This window comes from Dermacentor albipictus, chromosome 1 (genome assembly GCF_038994185.2).
Source record: "Dermacentor albipictus isolate Rhodes 1998 colony chromosome 1, USDA_Dalb.pri_finalv2, whole genome shotgun sequence".
In the NCBI taxonomy this organism is placed as follows: domain Eukaryota; kingdom Metazoa; phylum Arthropoda; class Arachnida; order Ixodida; family Ixodidae; genus Dermacentor; species Dermacentor albipictus.
In genome coordinates, this window is record NC_091821.1 from 431,363,531 (window position 1) to 431,386,830 (window position 23,300).

Below are 23,300 nucleotides of genomic sequence, written 5' to 3' on the forward strand. Positions count from 1 at the left end.
TTTCTCAGTGGAAGTGGCTAAAGATAATTACGCCCAACGTCTCCCTTCAGCTTTTTTTTTTTTTTTTGCAGGTACGTTAGACGCATCCAGCAGTGTTACAATATGACTACGCTCCACGTATTTAGGTGCTCTTTGCTTGTTTCACGTTAAGACACGTCGGGCATAAGCACTCTGAACAGGTCCCTATATGCTTCCCTCGCGTCAGCGCTCATACAGTGCGTATTGCGGTGAAACCTGTCTGAGTTACCGCAGGCAGCGCAGATCGGCGTACCGTCACAGCTAAAACAATTACCGCATCTGCTTCCACAGCGTTGATGCGCCGCTTTCACAGCAAGAAAAACCCGTTCCATTCAGTGCCCCCCGACGCGATACTAAGGCAAAGTGTGCTTCTGGCAAATAGACCAATGATGCAATTGTGCCCTGCTACTGAAGTGATTCCACTTAAGTGATTGGCTCAAATGCATCCGTGTTGCAGCATTTCGCAATTACAAAGATGTCGAAGTCGACTCGGCGATCCTAAAAGCAACAGAAACGTTAACAGAAGCGGAGGAGCATAACTCTTTCTCCGAAGAGTTAGCTCCACTGACCGCTCTTCAAGTCGCCTTCATTAATTGTTCACAAACAGGTGCCAGTGATTGTTGCCGTATGCCGATTGCTTTGAAGCTTCAAATCAGTTCTTGGTCGACGCTTCTTCGGGAGATTGTTTTAATCACATCGCTGTGCAGACTTCTAATAAAAATTTGAAAATTGGTAGCGAGAGTTATGGCGTCGTACGAGACTTCGTAGGTCTGCGTATACGTTTATAAGCATTTTCAGCTTCGTCCGCATGGCATACACACTCCCAGTTTGATGCTGCTTCGTCTACTTTAAGTAGTGAAATGTTGTACAGATGGGGTTCCGCGCAGATGCGATGGAGACTATACATGCAGCGGCTAACTTCGACGGTAACCGGTGCCGGCGCGGCAAAGGGGAGGGAGGGGGAGGGGGGGGGGCTCACTTTCCTGCCGAAACAGGAAGCGGCTCTTTGTGTTCAACGCGTAAAAGGTGAGAGTGTAGTGTGGACCATGGGACGCGCGCAAGAGTTGGTTCTAACAGGCACCGAAATAGGACGAAAAATTATGCGGAGGAAACCGAAAGGTTCAGCTAGTCAGTGATTAAATATTACAAATGCGCATGCGATCGCAAGTAGGCCGCTTTGTATACGCTGCGTTATAAGATTTCCGATTACAGCCCTGGATACCTGGAATGGTTACTAACTAATGTTTCTCTTTTTTTCTTTTGCTCTTTTTTTACCTGTGACAGTATGCAAGACGCGGCGAGGAATTCTTACGCCACTTCCGTACATCTGACGAGTGAGGATGACATAGCAGTGCGTCGTCGCTGCAGCCGGACTGCGGCACGCATCGGACACTTGGTTCACGTGTTTAACTATACTCATTGCACCATTCTTGAATGCACTACAGCGCTCATGCAAGGACAGTGCAGTTTAACGCAGTGCATGGACAGTGCAATAAGCTTTCTAATAAGCATGATCCGGTGGTGCAATAGATTAGACTGTCGAGCGGCAGTGGGGGACGAGCACGTTGCTTTCATTGGAAATTGGCAAATCTAAGTGTCGAAATAGTCTTCGAAGAGTCAGACCGGCTACCGCTGAAAACAAAAAGACGAAAGAAATGAGCCCCGACATGAAGTCGAACCCGGAACCACACCATAAAGCGACAAGTCAGAGACGCTATCTGCTGCGCCACCAGTACCGCTCACGAAATAAATTTTCACTTGTCCCATTTACGAATGCCTCGCAATCGCTCGTGCTTTTGGCGCATTAGTTTTGTTCATTTCGGCGTTTAGAAGGCCAATTCTTGGGCGCGTTTCATGCCTTGCACTCCTACCTTTTGTTCTAAAAACATATTTAACGCCCGGAGCCACTTCTCAAACGCCTGTTTCGTTAGACTGACGACCCTTTCACCGCGCTGGCGCTGTTTGCCATGGAGGTGTGCTACTGTTCGTAGGTCCTCGCCAGATTTCACCTAGCACATTTCGTGACAGGAAGGTAGGCGGATATGATAAGCACCTCTGGGGTATGACCACCGTAGCTTGAAGGTTGCGCGAAGCTTCGCAGAATGCGGTTGCGGAAGCGCTTTCTCCTGATGAATCCACCGCATCTTTAAGGCGACAAACTGGATTGTTCGCGCATATGTCCGATGCAGGTTTAGTCATTTAGTTTAGTAGTATGTCCGACGCTGTATATAAAAGGAAAAGCTCATGACGATTGTGCACGATTGACCGAGCACGCGACATCGAGCTGAGCAGAGCAATGCCGTAGCCACTAAGCTACCGCGTTGAGCATGGGGTTTGCAATATTTTGAGCATAATTTGCAAAATTTAGCTTAGCGAGGCATTAGGAGTCGGTTCCAGCGCAATATTCGGTTAATTTCGATATTGAAAAAAAAAACCGAATGTAGTTCCTTTTTCAATACGAATACGAACAGTTAGCGTGTGATATTCGGTTCGTATCTAAAACTTCGAAGATTCGTCCACTCCGCATGTTTACGCAAACGTCCCCTGTACAGAGGCCACCACCGTTAAAGCGAACACTTGAGTGCGAGACATGCTCAAACTTTCCCCCCTACCGAGAGGGAAATAGCCTATATTTGCAGCAGATAACTTGTAGTTGGTAGCTCTAACTCTTTTCGACACGCTAAAGTAGTGCACTGTCGATCATTGCTTTCGCAGCCACTTGCAGCTAGGCCGTCACAAAATGAGAGGCGCACATTTTTTTAGTGTTCTTTTCAAGAGCAGACCACACTGTGCAACGCAGAGTAAGTGGGCACTACAAACAAAGAAAAATGACCATTGCGACGAATCGTGCAAAAGTAATCAAACTAGAAGTTCGTGCCATGTTGTTGTCGAGGGTTGCAAAGAATATAAAAGCAAGTTGCTTACCTCCTTTGAATCGGCGACACTCGTGAATTTGGGAGACATGGACACCGCCTCGCTGGTTAGCGAGTAAGGCTCGGACGAGTTTTCCGATATTGATCCCCACGTCACTGTAGTTTCCTGTGATATAATTTCTGTTGTCTGATAAAAAAAGAAACGGCGCGCATCAAGCAGTTAATCAGCAGCTAAACATGACTAACAATAGGTGTCTGCGTAAAGGAATAGTTCGAGTAGTAAAATTTTCAAATCTAATACAACAAATTGAGAAAGAACGACCAACAAACACCAAATCAAATATTGGTTGTTTTCTCATTGCTAAAGTAACATAAAATGTAAATGTGCGTTGAGTACTCCTGCCAAAAAAAAATAACAAAAAAATCAGGCTTGTATACCACATCGGTACATGCATGCAACTCTGTTCAAAGTTAGATGTCCCATGAACCAAGGAGCCTGTACATAATAAACAAGTGCTTTCGGTTGTCTAGGGCACCATGGCAATGTCAGTAAAGGAAGAAGGGAACACCATGCTGCCAGGCACACGTACCGTGTTGTGTTCACTCATGGACAGAGGTGGGATATTAAATATAGAAAGAAATGAGTATGTGAGCTGCTTAAAGCGAACCATTCTTATTACAGGCCGCGGTGTCTTAGCGGCTACGGTGCTGCACTGCTCAGGACGAGGTCGCTGGATCAGATACCCGCCAGGGCGGCCGCATTTCGGTAGGCGCGAAATACTAAAACGCCCGTGTCCTGGGCATAGGGGCACGTTAAGGATCCCCTGGTGTTTAAAATAAAATCCGGAGTCTCCCACTACGGCGCGCCTCATAATCAGATGGTCGTTATGGCACGTAAAACACCAGAATTCAATTCAATTCGAGTCAACCATTCTTATCGAATTACTATAAAGTCCAGAAGGTCCAGATGAGGCCAGTTCAGTCAACCCGCCTGCAAAGTATGCATTGACTGTAGGGCAACCCACTTGAAATTTCACATTAAGAGGAAGCTTTAGAGCGGGGACTTCGATCTGAATGCATGGGAAAGCAGAACTTGCTTTTTTTGGCGACCAATGCATCGAATTCGAGGAGGTTGTCTGCATTGAAAAGAAAAGTTAAAATCTAGTGACTGTTGGTAGCGAATTTACGATTGCTGCCGTCAAATTTTGAAAGGATAGCTGGGAATCGCAAATCTTTAGAAAACGAAACTATCAAGTGTACAACACTGTAGCTCAACAATGAAAAATGACATGGCGATTCTGTCAATTGCATTTAATAGCAATTCTAAAGCGGACAAATTTGATGCATTATACATGGCTCTCAAATATACCACTAATACGTGAGTAGCACTTGAAGGTATTTTTAATAACATGAACTGATGAAGTTTTAAGTTATTTTACTATGGGACATATTTCAGGTTACATATGCTAGCCGGTGAGCTTGCAAGGCATATTTTCTTGGAACCATTTATGAGCATGAAACCGATATTGAGATAGGCGCCGTGAAACACCCGGTGATGTTGCACTTTGGTTACACTTATTCTTCTAAAAAAAAGTGCTGTTTTGTGTAGTGGAGCATGAAACTAACTGGGGCACAAATCCATTTCGCCGCACACTTTGGCAATGAATACATAGAAACTGGCACCATCCTGAAAGGTTGTTTCATCTGGACACGCCTTGCGAACTCTCTGGCTACTATTAGTAAACTGCAACGTGTGCAGTAAAGTAAATAGCTTATACCTTAATCAGATAATTTTTGACAATGATTCAAATAAACATTTCGATTTCTTGCACTAGCGAGGTCTCCCTCTTTGAGTAATCCAGCTTATGGAATAGAATTGTGCTATCTGCCACAGGCGACATTGAGAATTCTCTATATCTAAATGAACAACCTGTAAGCATCACACTACGCTCGGAACTCTTGTCTGTTAGTACAGAGTAATTGTTTGTAAAAGAAAGGCGCTGTATCGCCGGAAGGGCGAAGCATCGATTGCGACAGAAAATTAGTGAACAGCTACACGAAATAAGGGTAGTAGTATTATGGGCCGCAAAAACTTGTAAACGTAGGCCTACTATACTCGCGGACAACTTTATGTCGCTATGAAGGAAAAGCTACGGGAGCCTGACGACGCATATGTTACCGCGCCAAGTAGTCCGGCAGCGGTTGACAATGCTTATGGTTGCTCGGAACAGACGCTGATCCGACGCAGCTTCCACGTGTGACGGTTTCGCCTTTCCCTAGACGTGTAAGAGAAAAACCGCATTATAAGTAAACCTTTACACCCAGCGGTATGTTCTATTTTAACGCGATAGCGTTAAGGAGCTCGTGTCGCAGAAAAGCCGGTGTCGTCGGCGTCGGTGTCGGCGTCGGCGGCGTTGACCGTGAGCGATAAATCACGGCAGGCGCTTCATAAATAAAAAGCAACTTCCAAGATTGGCCCGGTGGGAATCGAACCCGGGTCTCCGGAGTGTGAGACGGAGACGCTACCACTCAGCCACGAGTTCGATGCTTCCAAGCGGTGCAAACGCGCCTCTAGTGAATGCGGTGTTGCCTTCGAAACGAGCCGTGGAAAGTTATACTGCGGTGTATATCGGTAATTATGAACATGTAACGTACAGAAGTCACAATTACACGAGTTGCGAAGTGCGTTTCCGCTGCATTTCTTCTGCGCTTTCCGCACACGCAGAGCCATCTTGCGGCAAACACAGAAGACCCCCTCCTCTCAATGTACGGCGCTGCCCCGACAGGAGGCGCGCCGCGCGCGCATTGGGACCGCTGCCAGGCGCGTCGCGGGACTCCCTCTCCCCTGACGACGCTTCGCCGTGCTCCCGGTTTAGATTACTATCTATCTCTCTGCCCGTGCCGATCACGACGTTTGGCTGGCGTAGATCGTTTCCCCTCCGAGACACCGAGTTCTTTGGTTCGTTTCTTTCGCTCAGGCGCACGTTTCGTTGCCGCGGCGAACGCTGCGTTGCTCGACGCTCACCGCGTGATAGGTGGGCGCTAAGTCCGATGCGGGGCGCATCGTAAGTGATCGCTGTGCCGTAGCGCATTGTCTTATACCCCTTGGCGGGTCGACGGGAACGCTGTCGCGTCCCACTCTTGAAGGCGAAGCTTAAGCGTCCTCCAATTTTTATTTAACTGTTGCTTGTAAGGTGTTTACGTTTGCCTTCCCCAGCCTAAACTAACGTGGTATAAAACGCGGGACTCTGTTCAGAAGAGCCCTCACTTGTGCGCGCTTTGCCTCCGCAGCTTTCCATTCATAAGCACATAAAGTTGTCTGCGAGTATAACTAAACTAACAAGCATGGTGCGACGCGCACACAAGCCAACGTGAACACATCTCACTCGATGACCGCGGAAACTCGCCGTCAGAACGTTGTAGTGAGCAAACTGACCTTGGTGCAGCCGCGCCGCACCAACGCGAACTACGCCGTGAAAACACAGCGCAGCGCGGACTCTCTACCCTTCGCAGATGGATGGCAAGATACAGCGGTCCGGCCGGGCGTGCGTGGTCGCCTGAGCGGTCCCTGGCATAACGCCCCACGCCCCCCCCCCCCCCCCCCTTCCCTAGCTTCGCCCAGAAGCCTTGCGCGCGACGGAAGGCGGCGCGCTTCCTCCCCGCTTTCCGCCGCTGCGTGCGCGAGATTGAGCCGCGATCGCCTGCTCACTGTCGCACGCTTTCACTCGTGCATACAGCGTACGGCGCGCGGCGCCGATTTGATACGGAACCTCACGGCAACGCCGAAGGCAGAAATGCGCCTGGAGTGTGCACGCAATTGCTGTCGCAATAAAAATTGCAATATGAATTTTAATTATTTTGCTATAAACAGCAGCAACAGTGCTGTGCGTGAACAAGATGCTGTTTAGGATGGCTTTAGGGCACCTGGCCACTACGCTCAGCGGGCACATCCTGCAGCATACAGAGTTTTCGTGCAGGATGCATTACAATATGACAGTCAGCACAACTGAATGCAGCAACAACCTTTCGTCTAGTAGGTTTTGAGAAATATTGAAGTGGTTAACAAAAAAATGGCTGTGGCTTAGCTAAGGTTAAGCCCAGGATGCGAAGCATACTAGCCTTTATTTTAGTTGTTGAACCACTGTTTAGCCTGCTGAACTGCTGTTGCTTGGTTATATTTGGTTCGGCTAGACGAAGAAACAACTCATGCGTTACTCTGCTTCGCCTTCAAGAGCGGAACGCGACAGCGTTCCCGTCGACCCGCCAAGGGGCGTAAGACAATGGGCTACGGCGCAGCCACTACGCGCCCCGCATTGGACGCGGTGAGCGTCGAGCAACGCAGCGTTCGGCGCGGCAACGAAATGTGCGCCTGAGCAAGCGACGCACCCCTGAGCCTTAGAAACAGCTCGTTTCTAAGGCAACACAGCATTCACTAGAGGCGCTTTTGTACCGCTTTGAAGCATCGTACTCGTGGCTCAGTGGTAGCGTCTCCATCTCACACTCCGGAGACCCTGGTTCGATTCCCACCCAGCCAATCTTGCAAGAGTTGAGCCAAAGCCACCTAGAAACAGTCTCTGTAGCACGCCGCAACCTTCGCTTCTCATTCCAACGAGCAGCTCTGTCTCCAGGAGGCATCTCACCTCGTGAGTGTCTAGCAGAGGCAAGCGAAGCTGCTTATATACCGCCGCGACGCCGCGAGCGACGGCGTGATTTGGAGCCCCATTTCTCCTCTGTCGTGACGTCACGGTGTCAAGCGGTATTGAAGGCGACACCGCCGCGCCTGAGGAGCTGGGTTGAGCTCTAGTAATATGCTTCGTATAAAAAAATATCAGAAAATGAATTCTAACTATGATAGCCGTGTGGTATAATACAATACCCGAAATACTTCAAACCTCGACAGAAAAATCTGGGACTGGCTAAAACGACTTCAGTGCAGGGACCTCTTAGTCACAGATATGCTTTCAGGTTCGCGTAATGAAATACTACTTAATATTTTTTTCGCTATAAATAGTGTCTGGAATTCTGCCAGGGTGCGATCTTGTACGCGTTCCAAAGTCGAACGGAGGCGGTCCGTTCTTTATGTCACGAAATAGGCGATCCGTTCCGTAGCGTTCGTCCGATAGCAGGCGACACGGACTGATTGACAGCAGATATCACGTCACAATTGACGTCATGGCGTTCGTCACGGTTCAAATTGACCAATCGTGTGCGGCTCAGTGGAACGGACCGCCTCCGTTCTATTTTGGAACGCGTACAAGATCGCACCCCTGGAGTCAACTCGTTATGGGAAGAAACATCTTGGCAAAATCGCACTAGTTTTACCGCCAGTGTGATTTTACATGTTCTGCAACGAGATCCCAAAGAGCGATTCGACAACTGATTTTATGGGGCAAATATATAAACATGTTCGCTCTCGTTCCGAGCTAGCCGCATATCTGTTGCATCAATAAATGTCCTGCAGTTTCAAAGACATGCGTGAATGAGCTGGCCTACACCATTGTTGCAAACGATTCGCTGCTAATTGTGCAAGCGTAACCACCCGCTCCTTCTGACACCGCATTCGAATATCCAGAATAACTCCATAGCTGCAACGAACAGGCGATACTTGACATGTAATTATGCAACTAACAAAACATGAAAATTTCGCATTGCAGTGACATGGCGTAACACAGACTGCAAACATTGCTACTTCTAAAAGCACAAACGACAATAAATGTTTATATAAGCACCTCTGTTTTCAAGTGGTTTTGACGTCTAGGCTCGCTTTTCTGTCTGTCAAACTTTCTTACATTATCGCGCAGTTCGGAAAACGCGAGCTGGTATAATGTAACATTTTATTTCTCTCAATTTTACACCTTTCTCATCATCAGCCACTCACGACCAGCGGATCACGGCGATAACGTAGGCGTAGCGCTGCTCGGGCACACTGATGAATTGTGAAAAGAACTGCAATATAAACGCCACATTATCCCAGCAGGAAACTCGCTGTGCTGGATCTAACGCTCCATTCAAGCCAGTGGCCCAGGCAACAATCCTTCATATCACCTATGCGTGTGCTCACCGTTTCACCAGAGTCTGATTCACTGCTTGTTCCATCAGAATTTTGATCACCATCGTCTTGAAGAGTCTCGGCCACTGGTTGAGATAGAAAGCATTACGCCAAGAGTAAGATGACCGTTCAGTGTTCTTTGGTGACCCACCGCAGTGGCGCTGTGGCTATGGCAATGCGCTGGTAAAAATGAGGTCGCGCATTCGATTCACGACCACAGTGGCAGCATTTCAATGCGGGCGAAAGGCAAAAAAAAAAAATGCTTGTGTACCATGCATTGGGTGCACTCTAAAGTACCCCAGGTGGTCAAAATTAATCCGGAGTCCCCCACTACGGCATGCCTCGTATCGCGCCACAAAAAAAAAAAGAAAACCTCCGAATAAGAAATTTTCTTTAGTGTTGACTGATATTCGGTGTCCTTCCAAGTGGGATTTTTTGCTGTTCGTCGATGCCCATGCACTCAAAGCGGCATGAATTCGAAGCACCGACAACGGGAAGCTTATGTAAGACATCCTGTTAACTTTGATTAATGAGCACTTAGTTTAATATAGAAATTCACTCAACGGTGAGCGAATTCTTCCAATATAGATCGTACAACTCCAAACCTGGCTCGGTTCGGCCAAGCTGTGAGGCTTTTTTTCTCTGCTTTGGCCAATAAAGTAAGCTTGATGCCTCGTCGTTGCAGCTTCGGTTTTCGTTGCTAGTACGGGAGGCGCTCTCGTGCCCTCACACTATGACCTGTGGTCTTATGCTTGGGATTATTGCAAGCATGAAGCCATGGAAAGCTGGTCTATAGCAGTTGAAGTGTGATTTTGCAACAGATCTGCATATTTTAGCTCCTTGGTTAAGTTGTAAGTTTGCTAAATTATTTGCTAAGCTTGTAGCATATTGCTTAACGCGTTTAAAATAAAGAATTTACCGAAGAGATACATAAGAAAACCACAATGTATAGAGCCGCTTTGTGCCGCTGAATGATCTGATGCAATGGATAATCTTGAGGCACCAAACCCAACCGTCACAAGGAAGCCACACTGAGGTGGAGTGCAAGCATTCAAGAATGCACGTTTGAAGGAAATGGCAATGGCCACAGGACACCAGTACCATAAGTAGTGAAATAATAGAATATAGAACAGCGTGTAGAAACTAAGGCATAGAGCACGCAAATTTAGTGTTTAGGCCACCGCGAAAGTGTTCTCAAAATTTAACTCTACGTTCCCAGTTGAAGAGGATTTGAAAAACACTTGACGTGGACATGCGTTTTACACTGGAGACATTCTTGGAGATGTTACTAAGGCGGGGATGATCGTTAACACCAGCAGAGAAATTTTGCCAAAAATATGGTGATAAAAGCACTGGTCATACATTCGCGCCATAGACAATTAATGCACGTCTAATAAAAAGACGTGCCTTATATAAAAAGGTCCGTACATTTGATGCCATTAGTCCTTCAGTTTGAAACATTACGATACAAATCTGGCATACTGGGCGACGTTTAAAGATTGACGTTGCCAGGACGAGTTGCTTCAAGGGGCTACATTTAAAATTAAATTATGCGATTTTATGTGCTGAAACCACATTCTGATTATGAGGCACGCCGTAGTGGAGGACTCCGGAAATATCGACCACCTGGGGTTTTTTAACGTGCACCTAAATCTAAGTACACGGGTGTTTTCGCATTTCGCCCCCATGGCAATGCGGCCGCCGTGGCCAGGATTCGATCCCGCGACCTGGTGCTCAGCAGCCTAACACCATAGCCACCGAGCAACTACGGCGGGTTCGAGGGGCTACATGGACAGGCTCACTGTGCCAGATGTCACAACTTCTCTGTCCGGCTGTTTCGTCACGACAGTGGCCGACACTTTCATCTTGGACATGGCATGTTTCAAGCAAGCGCAAGAAACGAAGTTATGCGAAATAATCGGTCATTGTAAGACCCAGTCTGCCGGAGGGCTCCAATCGCGCAGTCAGCGCGAGCTATACAAGAAAAAAATAAATTTTGGAGCCACTGAGTACACTAATTTTCGTAAGTTTGGTGCTCCGCTATAATTTCGTATAACTTGTGTAAAAGCTCACGCAAAAGAACGTCACCCGTACGCTCTCGGCAACTAGAAATCGATACTTCCAGCTACACGTGGTTCACATGCCGATTCCATATGGCTCGAAGAAAATTAAATTTATTTTCTTTCGACACACTGCCTGCAGAGTATTGCGTAAGCCAACGTGCGCCAGCTGAACTTTCTGGGTTTCAATAAACAGATCATGCACTGTCTTTAAAACATAGGCCGTCGAATATTGAATCAAACATTGAAATATATTGCATTTCTAAAAGAGCCCAAATAATAATGCGTGTAAATATGTTAAATGGTATAATTTTCTTCAATTAACGTAGCACTTTTAAATGTCTTTACAATGAGGCACCTTCAAATGAACAATAATTACGATATCACCACCGGTACCAGTAGTACGACTTACAAGGAGCACTTATGCAGCTGGTGTGCCCCGTGCACTGGTACTATCGTAAGAAGCTAACGAACACTGAAATCGAGGAAAACATAGGGAAAACTACTTGTGCTTAAGAAATGAAATAAAGAAGCCATAAATTAATGGAAAATGAAAGTGGATGAAAAAAACCCACCTGCGGCAAGTTGTATTTTCATCCACTTTCATTTTCCATTAATTTATCGTTTCTTTATTTCATTTATTAAGCGCAAGTAATTGCCCCTATGTTGTCCTTGGTGTCAGTGTTTGTTGGCTTCTTATGATATGACTAATGAAAATCGCGCCCCTCGGTTAACCCCCTTTCTTCTCCTGCACTGGTACGTGGCACACAAGCTGCAGAAGTGGTCCTTGTGAGTCGTGCTACTGCTACCGGTGGTGATTTCGCAATTATTGGTCATTTTCAAGATGCCTTATTGTAAGGATATTTATATGTGCTACGCACCATGTGTACCGATTTTCATGGCAGGCTGGCTACAAGGTTAGTAGTAGCCTACTTTTTTCAACCTCGACATGCGTGAATGTTAAAATAAACCGAATAAAAAATTCTAATATACTTCAATTTGAAGGCGAAGTTTGCATCCCGTGTGCACTGGGAATTTTTTCTTATTTTCACGCGAATACCGGCCACGCTCAGTGCAGCGAGTAGACTCTTGCTCGTACCTTTTCTTTTAGTTTACACCAAGAATTTACATGTGACACATGTCGGACCGATGGGAATCTTTTGTCATTTACGACAAATATCAAGTTACTGGCATTCCAAACGGAAAAGAGTCTTCAAGTAAGTTTGTTCGGAGCCGTTACACATTCATCGTTTGCTTTGTGATACAGAGATGCTCACCTACCAGTAGAAAGGTCTGTCGGCATGGGAGTTTCCTGGTCCGAGAAGATTTCATCCGCATCGTTCGGGGGCTCACGTGGGGACTCGGATCTAGCGGTCATGGACCGTCTTTGCTGGGCACGCGCAATTCGCCGCCGGTGGGGTCCTGAGGCCTCCCGATCACTTCCGGAAGCAGTGGTGGCGACGACCACCGGTGGCACGACCTCCTCCTCTGTTTCTTCTTTGGCGACGCGGACTCGTTCGGCAGCAGCAACCACTTTCCGAGGGCGTCTCCTGCCGTGCAAGTGTATTGCCGGCGCTATACCGGCGTGGCTGGCAACTGGTCGCCTCCTCCGGACTGCAGGGACCTGCGTCGTGCCCCGAAAAAAAAAGAAAACAAAAACTATCTGTACAGTGCGTATTAACAGCACCTGTCTTGTGTGCTTCAGTAAGCAGGCAGCTGACCTGTTCATTCTTTAAACGCTATTTTCTTTGCTTTTTTGGTTGTCACTAAAAGCTGTGACGACACTGCGGCAATATATTACTATCGCAGTTCCTAAATCTTTAACCGAGGCAGACGGTCAAAGGAGAATTGACAGTTGAGAGGACGCCAACAGCGGTCAATCAAAACATTCAATTTCAATTCCAGTTTCGACCTTATTTAACCTGACCCGTACAGTGTAATCACATGAACTCTAGAGGTGTCTGGATGTATACATCGAGAGATGTTCCTTATTCTACCACTGTCGATCACTTTAATTCTTCAACTGTTAGCTTGGGGAATTGCTTGCTTGAGGTTAATATGCACAGCTACGTTGGAGTTGGAGTTGGAGTTTATTTCACCACAGCGTTTCAATGTTTACATATTCATACATGAGGCAAAGAAACAATGTGTGGTGTGGAATGCGGAAAAGAAGCTGTGACATAAACGCAGCTTGACTGGCCCCACATACCAGCAATACAAGGCAGAAAAGTGCCAGCATTCGTAGTCGTGAAAACAAGTACATGGTCACATAAATACATAGCTAAATTGGTACAATAAGGAATATAATTATACAAAAACGAAAAATGCAGAAAGATTTGCACTCTTGGAGAAGAAAAAAAATTGTGAAAATGCAGCATCTCATGCCGCATTTTTTTTTGCACCAAGAAAACACAACAAGAAATACATCATGTCAGTAAAGAATGGGACATATCCTGTCGCGAAAGAAGGCGTAGTCGCTCTAATGAAAGATTGAATTTGTTTAGTATGTGGGGGAGTGAATGTTTCAGCATTTGGAGACCATAGTTTGTTCGCCATCGAGGAACCTTCCTATAATCGCTCTCTCTAGTAGGTCGAGACGAGGTACTGCGCTCTAAGCATGCTATGGAGGTAAGATTATTATTTCCTTTGTTAAATTCACTTTTCAAGGACACTAATAAACAATATTCATGGAGGTTATCAAATCTTAACACTTTGAATTTAATGAATAAAGACGAGGTATGCGCATTATATTCGGCATTTATTATACAACGTAATGCATTTTGTTTTTTGAAGCGCGAGTAATTTTTGCTTAGATTGCACGGTGCCAGTGCACCCCACCAAAAGGCCATAGCGTAGCTGTGAACAAAAAAGTGTGTTATAGATGGTTAACATCTGAGTAGTCGGCAGAAATGATTGACATCTCCTAAGCGTTTCTGTCAACATAATTACAGAAAAAGGAAAACTGAAATCACTAAGAAACATACAGAATTCACCCTGCTTGCCACGCGCTGACTGCCTATTAAGATGAATAAAAGTTAGAGGTGAATCTCATTTCTCGACCTTTTCATACCTTAACACTGACGGACTAATGCTACAAGTGCTCATTTTAGCTTCTGAGAGGTTAACAGGAAATCGCGTATTGTAAAATCCGAATTTATTGCGACAGCAATTTTGCGTCTAAACAACAGTGGAACGACAAAAGCAGCGACAGCTATCCTTGTAGAACCAATTTTACAACCCCGAACAGGATAGGTTGCACAAATGAAACATTGTAATCAAAACAAGCTACAACACCACGAGCCTTGGTACATCCTAAGAAAACAGAAATAAGTAAAATAAATTTTCCCAAACCATCTATACGCGAAAACACTGTTTTTACATGGTAAAGGAAAGATTTCATGAACCAACAGAGATGCAATTTCACGAGCATGCGCGGTACTTGACCTACTTGCAGCAGCGCCGTAATATTTGTGCCCATAACACAAACAGCCTCTTTCGCTGCACGAATTTCAGGAAGAACTGGTCATTTTGTTTACATCATCACTGTTTTCACTTTTGATCTTTGGTGTGTTATCAGTCTGCTGCGCAAAGATTTTTCCATCGCGCACCCAGACATACTTCCAACCGGTCTCGCGCTCGCGCGTCGTAGCTTCACCAAGAATTTTCAATTCTGGGCACAGATGTTGAGCATGGTGAACCGAGTGCAGCTAAACAAGTGCAGGTATAGCAACTGCGGAAGCAGGTTCTGAAAAGTGCCTGAAATACCTTTAACACGAAAAGATGTAGTTATGAAGAATCTAGTAGTTTCTTTGTTTGATAAAGACGGGCCTTTGCTCCAATAGACGCCGTATTATTATCAAACGACGGTAACTAATCTCCATCTTACATATATGCTCACACTAGTTGCATGAAAAATAAACTGCTACATCTTAACGCCACCGTATCCATGTTGAAGACGCCATGCTTTTACGCGCTGTGAAATGTTTATTTCCTAGAAACTTGTCTGTGCAGTACTTGACAACCCTTCATTTAGTTCGGACTGTTTTGGGTTCGTGAAATGTATGTATCCACAGAAATTTCTCCCTTCTCTTTATTTCTTCAACACTAAAATACCCACAAAATAGGTACAGTGCCTTTGTACTGCGACATTGCTTCAGGTCAGTGAAACCTATTAATCCGGATGCAAGGGCGAAACAGTGTTTTCCCAGAGTAAAGGACACGTCATACGTGCTTTCTTGTTCGTGCAAGCAAGTGAAAGTGAGCAAACAAGCCTCGAGCAGATTGGAAGATAGGCTTACAAGGTTAAACTCACTGTGCAACAACAATTACAGCTACAAAACATAGGCTTATTCTACGAGCATCCGCCTCCGACAGCGTGCACGCGCTGTATTTAGAGTTGTCTGTAAACAGAACAATAGGCATCTTTACAGGTATTCTAACTGTGATATGAAACCTTCCTGATGCTTCAAGGTCAATGCTTTTGTGCAGTGAACGTAGTTAAAACGTTAGGGCTAGTTTTGCGGAGTCCATCCCTCCCGTTACGCCATCGTTGTCCTCATTAAGACACTTGCTTGTCGTCAACTTCACTGTTCCTGTAGGGCAAAAAAAAAAAAAGAAGGTTCTTCGATTATCACTACTGGGGATCAATTCAGTCCCTGTGGCAACGCGTAGTCCGGAGGTGCCATTGAACTCCTGTTGCGTTTTACGGTAATATGAATTTTATTTATTTGAAGTGAAGTGCTCCGGATAAACCAAGTTCCCCCTTACGCTTCACTGTAATACGAAAGTTCGTAAGATTTGGTTACTGTAATCAGCGCAGACTTTTTACTGCAGCCTGATGGCTTGTCGACGTTGAGCGCTTAGAGCCTCCATTTACCGAATCAAGCACATGAAATTTGTATTTATCCGTGTGCATAGGTGAAAATATTTCACATAAATAACATTCAATTCACTGTAGTAGCAATGGGCCCTCTGTAAAATTTCCATTCGCGCGGAATAGTAGTGCGGCAAAAATAAGGGCTCTTGGCCGGTCCTTCACTAGTCCACTATTTAACAGTATCTAGTGCTGCTTGACGGTAAAAAAAAAAAAATCGATTTTCTATGTGTGGTCGAGTCTGTAGCTGTATTTGCGTCAAGGTGTCGTTACGTAGCTTGTAATCTGTCATCCGTGACCTGTTCTCTGACGGCGTGAATGATGTTAGCTCTCATGTTGAAATCACCGGTTAATGTTTTTAGAGTACCATATAGCCACAGATGAAAAATACATTCAGCACGAGGTGAAATAAATAGTACTCACGGATGCTGTTGTGTTTCGCGTCACTGCACTCCAGCCTGATTGATGGATAGCTCCCTTGGGGACCACTGTTTCTGCAGCAAAGACTGACAAGGGAAGGAAACGTGGAAGACGTCATTGGTTTCCCGGCGACAAAGCATATTCAAAGTACGCTAGCATTTCTATTTTCTGGAGCACCATTTATTACTGACTCTGACATAGTTTGGGCCACCTTGAGTCGGTGCTACTGGTATTCCAAGGTGAAATGTACTTCACGGACCGTTGCCACATAACCTGCAAAGGCGTTTCTCGTTGAGTGAGATCGTACATAAATAACTACGAGCGGAGTAGCCTTAGCTATAGCAAATATTGACGAGCGCGAAATTCATCTATGTATTTGTTAGCAATAGAACAGAACTGATACATAGGGAAAGAAAGTCGCAGTTTCGCTCGAAAGGCGAAGCATCGATTGCGATAGCTAATTAGTATACAGCTTTAATAAGCAAACATTCACCAACACGCATTCAAACATTCGAACATTCGAACATGCAAACATTCGCTTACTAAGTGAATTAACAAGCATGGTGTCAGCGCACGCAAGAAAACATGAACACATCGCACTCGAGGAGGGCGGACACTCGCTGCAAAACGCTGGACGCTGGTGTAAGCAAGCGCGGCAGCAGCAGCGAGCGAAGTAACCTTCGTGCGGTCTATTGCTTCAACGTAGCAGCGGCTTGAGCACAGCGTGCACAAAGGCATGAGCCGTCTTCAGATATCTTTCAATATACGGTGCGCGCGATCGCGCGCGGCCGTGCAAAGTACGCATTTGTTGGCGGAGTCTAGAGTGAACTAGAATACGGACCAATGTCTGTACTCCCTTTCAGACATAGGTGAAACTCTGCGGAGGATACAGATACTTTTTGCAGTGGCCGCGTCCGCACTTGCAAATAGTTTGATGTTCTTGATCGTAATTGTGCGAAAATGTTCTTTAAATAGGCTCAGTGATAAATGAAGAACATTTCAGTCCTTAAAAAACAAACTTTTGTATGTGGTTATCTAATGCGTTGCTTTAGATCAATTTGTTCTTCATTGCGTTTCGTTTCGGGCTTTTTTTTTCTTTTGTTGGCAGCCTGTCGAGGCAGCCTCATGTGTACGGGCGCGCGAGCATACGCATTTAGCGCGGCCTCCTTTAAGTGGCCTCCTTTAAACGAGGAGAGAAATTAATTGGGCTGTTCCGACAACACTTCGGGTAACCAGCCCAAGCTTACGTCGGCGGTTACGTAAATTTGTCGTCAGGAAATTGGTATAAAGACACATTGGAATAGTTTTGCGTTATAGGGCCTCTGTTTGCGGTTTTACAATGAACTCCATTTCAAAGAGCATAAATTATGGTGTAGACTGCGGCCTTAAAATTAGCCGAATAATACGCACTGAAATTGTGATTTTTCGTGAAAACTTCTTCGTTATCCCATAAGAAATTTTGCAGATAATCAGGAGCTCGCTTTTGGAGTTGAGTTACTGTCTACACTTTAGCCCCAAAGCAAAGTTGCTGTGTAGACACCAGAACAACTGGTATAACCAGAGTTGCCTACGGGAATTATTATAGCGAACACTGACACGCGCGTACGGGGCTGCAAGCCTGATATTTCTGTCTGATTTCGAAATATCCCTGGTACATGGGAGTGCTTAAGCTTTGTACATCTGACGTCGGACTGCTTTGTGATTTAGCAAATTTATGTTCAACGAATGATTGCGTTATAAACGCTGTTATTTATAATCGTTATGTAGATGCGCGTGAACCTGTTGCCTTCATGTATCTGGAAAGAGTATGGGCCAGAATAATTGACAAATTCCTTTGGCTCAATTATCTTATCATCAGCGTTTCTCGGCCGGCCGATACTGGTGATAGCAGAGATGGAGCGCTGCTTGGATCACTGACCAATCGTGAATTGATAGCATTGAAATACAAGTACATTATTTCGGCAGATTTCTCGAAATTTAGAAAGATAAAGTGTAAGAAACAACGCTACAAGGGTATACGAAGCTACAAGCATGATGGTTAGACAGATCTGTGTAGTAACGTTGGTTAACATCTTAGAATGACCACCAGCTACAAATTTATCAGTATACTTTTTTTTTGCAGGAAACTTTGTGACTATACCGACTGAAACGAAAGCGCTTCATGCAACCTTTGATGATCATCCGACTATCTACCCTCCAGTAACATCATTGGGCTGAGGATACGAGTGTATTAGTAGCTTAGACGGTTGGTTATTATTGTCGTGAAGGCAACGTACTTGCTGATACATGACCGAACAGCAATGGTGACAACACGAGCACTGTAATGCAACTAAAGCATTATCACTGCGCTTGAAGCGTTTACATTTATGCAAGAATACAAAGCATGTCCAGGTAAAATGGGGCACGAGGGGAGGAGGGCGAGGAGAGTGGAAGATTCTAATGGATATGAATGCCATAAAGGCAAAGGTTGATTGGGATTAGTGGGTTAGTTTTTCCTTAGTTTTAGGTTGGTTCTGCGACTTAATTCGCGCCGTTTACCTTGCGTTACACGCTCGATTCCTTATCTCGTTCATGGCACTCTTTCATTCCACCCCCTCCCCCTCCATTGTCCATATTTTGCATGGACAAGAACACGTTGTATTCTAGACGAACATAAACGCTTCACGCCCAGCAGTAAACCTGCAGATGCTGTTCCACTCTATTGCTTGTCTCCGTTGTTGTTCGAACACATATCCGCAAATGTGTATCCTTCACAGCAGTAACAATCAGGCACTGGTCTATAGAAGAGGGATGAGCGCTCACTGGATGACCAGGCCACGAGGCCTCTGTTTATGGTCACGGTGGCGACAAAGCCCGTTGCACAGAGCACTAACAGGGCACATCCACAGCCGCTGATCTTAGGTCTGAACAGACGGCAGCAGAGCAGCGCCGTCGGAACCTTGCCGGTGGAAGTGATGCTGGCCTCGCTCACGGAACTTTTGGACATGCTCGCCGCTGAAGTTGACGGCCAGGAAGCCATCGGGAGCTTCGCGCCGCTACTGCAGGTAGCGAGCAGGCGTCCGCTTCACACGCCGTTGTTCTTCTACTTCAGCTGCCTCACCCTCGCTTGATGCTGCTGTCGTTGAGGCGATGTGGCCTTAACCCACTATGAAGGTAATTTGGCTGTGTGCCGGTTGTTACAAAAAGAAAGCACACACGTTAGAAAGTGTATGCTAGTATAGGGATACTCAAACACATATCACAACCAATGAAACTAGATGCGCTTGAGTTCGTTGGTGAGGCCGTCATAAGATTATTTCTGGCGGCATTTTTAACATATTGAAATACTATACACGTTGCAGTGCTCGCGAGCTTCCACAGGGCCGCCAGATCACTGAGAAAAAAAGAAAAGGGAACGCTCTGCCATACTGGCGCCTCACGGAGAGAGAAAGAGAGAGAGAGAGAGAGAGAGAGAGAGAGAGAGAGAGAGAGAGAGAGAGAGAGAGAGAGAGAGAGAGAGAACACATTATTTGGTCCATTAAGGGTTTAGCGTTCGGTCTTCGTCTTCATCGCTGCAGAGGCTTGACCTTCTTAGCAGGGTTGGGCCCCTAGTCCAGGGCTCCACTGAGCCGCGCTGCTTCGCTTGCGTGCTGCACCATTGCCCTTCGAGCGGCGAGCTCGCAGCTGGTGAGGCGGCTCTCCCACACAAAGCCTTAACACAGCAAGAAGCAGCTAGTTGGCGGAGGCTGCAAACGGGAACTTTCTCTAACTTACATATACTAAGCAAGATGTATCCTACACAATTTAGGAACACATGCCCGTGGTGCGGGGCAACCCCCATGCTTTACCTCCCGGAGAAACTAGGGCCAGGGGCCCCTGGGGGAATTTTATAAGTCATTTCAACCCGCCGAGGTGGTGCAGCGGCTTTGGTGTTGCGCTGCTAAGCCCAAGGTCACGGGATGAAATCGCTGCCGCGGCGGCCGCATTTTAGTTGCGGGCGGAATGAAAAAAAAAAAAAAAACGCGTACCTGGCATGGGGTGTACGTTCAAGAACCCCAGGTTGTCAAATTTAAACCGGAGTGCCCCACTACGGCGTGCCTCATAATCATATCGTGCTTTTGGCAGGAAAAACCACAGAATTCAGTTTTTTAATAACCTATTCGACGGGTCATTTTCAATTGCCATGGAGCGCTCCCGCAATGAAATTCGTATTCCACTGGTGAGTGCCCGTAATACATCTGCCTCGTAATATAATCAGCTGGTTCTCTGAAAACCTTGATTGCAGATAAGATGAACTAGATTGAATTCTAGTGATTTACGTGCCAAAACCACGATTTGATTATGAGGCACGCCGTAAGAGGGGGACTCCGGATTAATTCTGACCCTCAGGGAATCCTTACCGAGCCCTCAGTGCACAGGACACGATTTTTTTTCATTTCCCCACCATCGAAATGCGGCCGCCGCGGTCGGAATTCGATCCCGTGACCTCGTGCTTAGCAGTGCAACAAAGTGGCCGCTAAGGCACCGCGGCGGGTTCCAGAAAAGACGAGACACGAAGCAGGCTTTACTTTCTTCAGGCCATATCGTTCCTGCACTCCATAGTCTTTCGGAGAATGCAATACCAACTAGCCCAACCAGGCATCCTGTTCGGCTGGTCTATTCGCGTCTGGTTCGCAACACTCTAACATGTACTGTGGGAGTGGTTAGAGAGATGTGGCTCACTTCCGGTTACGTGACCCTACCGGGCGCCCTTGCTTTCTATGTGGATGTTTAGGCCTTCCGAACGTGGCACATACCCGCGAGGAAGATTAGTCCTTCCGCCATCTTGCGGGAGCTGTTTTAGCAAGTAGAAAACAAGTGTCAGTGGCCATGGTGCCGTGCATTATGTGCCCGAATTGACAGCGTGGGCCACTGGGTATTATGCAACTGTGTATGCGTCTCTTCTTGGCCAATACCCAATAATCGGTAAGTGTGACTGCGTGGATGCCCGTATAGAAAAGGAGAACAACAGTTAACAAGTTGTCAACGAAAAAAAAAAGCTCAAGTCTGTTTCAGTGAAGTGAATAAGCGACGAGAAAGAAGTCAAATAAACAGTGTTTGTTTTATTTCTTTGCTATTTCATATTTCTTTTGTTTTGCACTACCTGATTCTTGGCGAATCCGCCAAAGTGTGTATGTGCTACGAAATGACGAGAATGTACAGATACAGAAAAATGAACCAGAGTTTGCACTCGACCCGGAGCGTTTAAAAAAAATAGCTTACATGCTGAGGTGGTACGTGTCAATACCTCAAATACCACGATTTGATTATGAGGCACGCCTTGGGGAACTCAGGATTATCGTTACGGCCGGGGCTTCTTTTCTAAATATATGTTCACGAATGTTGGTGTATTTGACTCTCATCGAAATACAGCCATGGTGGACGAGAACAAACCCGCTACCTTGTGCTTATCAGCCCAACGCCATAGCCACCAAGCTACCGCGCCTGGTGGTGCGGAGCATAGAGTCATAGAGAATGGCGTACACTTGCATAATCTTTAAGTCATTTTTAATAAAAAATTCCGCCATGAGCGCTCATCTTTTGCAACATTTGCTTAAACATTTGCAAACATTAAAGACAGCTTCGCTTACCACCAATGTAGTAGATGTAGTAGGTGGATATTCGTCGGAATATACTGGCACGTACCCACTATGGAGGATTGGCCGAGAATCGGGTAGGTCCAAAGAAAAAAAAGTCAAATAAGGCTGCGAAATTTCTTACTGGTCAAGTTAGAATATGAAGGCAGATATTGAAGAGATTGCATAATTTTGTAAATATTAAAATTCTACCATTATCATCATCAGCCTCTTTCTTTATGCCCACTACAAGACGAAGGCCTCTCCCTACGATCTTCAATTATCCCTGTCATGCGCCAACCGATTCCAACTAGCGCCCGCGAATTTCCTAATTTCATCGCGCCACCTAGTTTTCTGCTGTCCTGTACTGCACTTCCCTTATCTTGGGACCTAGGGTGCTATGCAGGATGCGTCGAGTTTGGCGAAACTCGGGATCTTCACGAGCTCTGGCGACACCCCAAGATGAAAGCACGAATGGTACCGAGACACGGTTTATCTTTCGACAAGCCTCCAGTTTCATTGGTTGATCTAGATTCACTCTGGCTGGCTATCATTCCTTGGGCGTTGCCTTCTGGGCGGTCGACAAACTGGGGATCACGTGATCGTACCGTCGGTGCATGGTCGCGCCTTCTTTCACTTGTTTGTCGTTCCACCGAGTGCATTACACCCACAAGCGAGTTATAAAACAAATGCATTTAGTACAATATTATTAGTTAGTTTAACGTGGTTTAACAGCATTTTAAAGCTTACAAGATGTACACTGAATGTATATTCGACTAATTTGTAATTTAGTACGCTTCGCATTATACCACGAGGGAACGCTGTGGTGGCGTCATCACATACATTCATCGGGCGAGCATGGCGGCTAAGCATCGGCGATGCCCAGTGTAAACAAACTCGTACTACGAGCTTGCAGTGCGCGACGTAGTGATCAGGCTCGACGATGACATGGATAGTTCTGTTGCTCCGTGAGCAATCTTTCCGTGCACCCCGAAAGACTGCCAATAGCTTAGGCGATTTTACAGATCGCAACGCGTACCTACTGTTCACGGCACAATCCTGAACAAACAACTTATCCGGTGCTGCTTATGTGAGTGCGCTGCGTTCTTCCACTCTGCGTGACTGCGAGCGTCACGAATATTGCACAGTGTGTGCAAAAGGAAGACAGTCGATATAGCTACGATGCGACAAAGAGGTGGTGCCGACCATGGTTCTCGCAACCAACACAGTGAAGGAGGCATCGACAAACTGCAGATAAGTATATTTCTACTGTTTCATATTTAGCATAATAATAGTGCACGGATTAAGTCACTTTCGTAGTAACGAACTGAATGTCCAGCAGTTTAAAAAAGGCATTGAGAGCCAATGAGTGCTCGTGCTGTTACATGTACGTGGGCCCGCGAAAATATAGAA

At 46.0% G+C, this 23,300-nt stretch overlaps 1 protein-coding gene across 2 annotated transcripts in view; it reads right to left on the minus strand.

The window, feature by feature from the left end:
• The window catches only part of LOC135908495 (uncharacterized), a 29,894-nt gene extending 10,467 nt beyond the window's left edge, over positions 1-19,427 (minus strand). Inside the window, exons 1-6 of one of the 2 annotated variants that reach the window (XR_010566349.2) lie at positions 19,096-19,427; positions 16,297-16,379; positions 12,282-12,624; positions 8,953-9,026; positions 5,071-5,167; positions 2,944-3,078 (exon numbers count right to left, since the gene is read on the minus strand). Coding sequence is in view for 1 of the 2 variants with exons in the window: in XM_065440305.2 (XP_065296377.1) it covers positions 2,944-3,078; positions 8,953-9,026; positions 12,282-12,624; positions 16,297-16,379; positions 19,096-19,312 (852 nt within the window). In the remaining variant the exon portion in view is untranslated. The remainder of the gene's footprint in view (positions 1-2,943; positions 3,079-5,070; positions 5,168-8,952; positions 9,027-12,281; positions 12,625-16,296; positions 16,380-19,095) is intronic. The other variant, XM_065440305.2, reaches the window with a different exon arrangement.
• Positions 19,428-23,300: the final 3,873 nt, after the last annotated feature.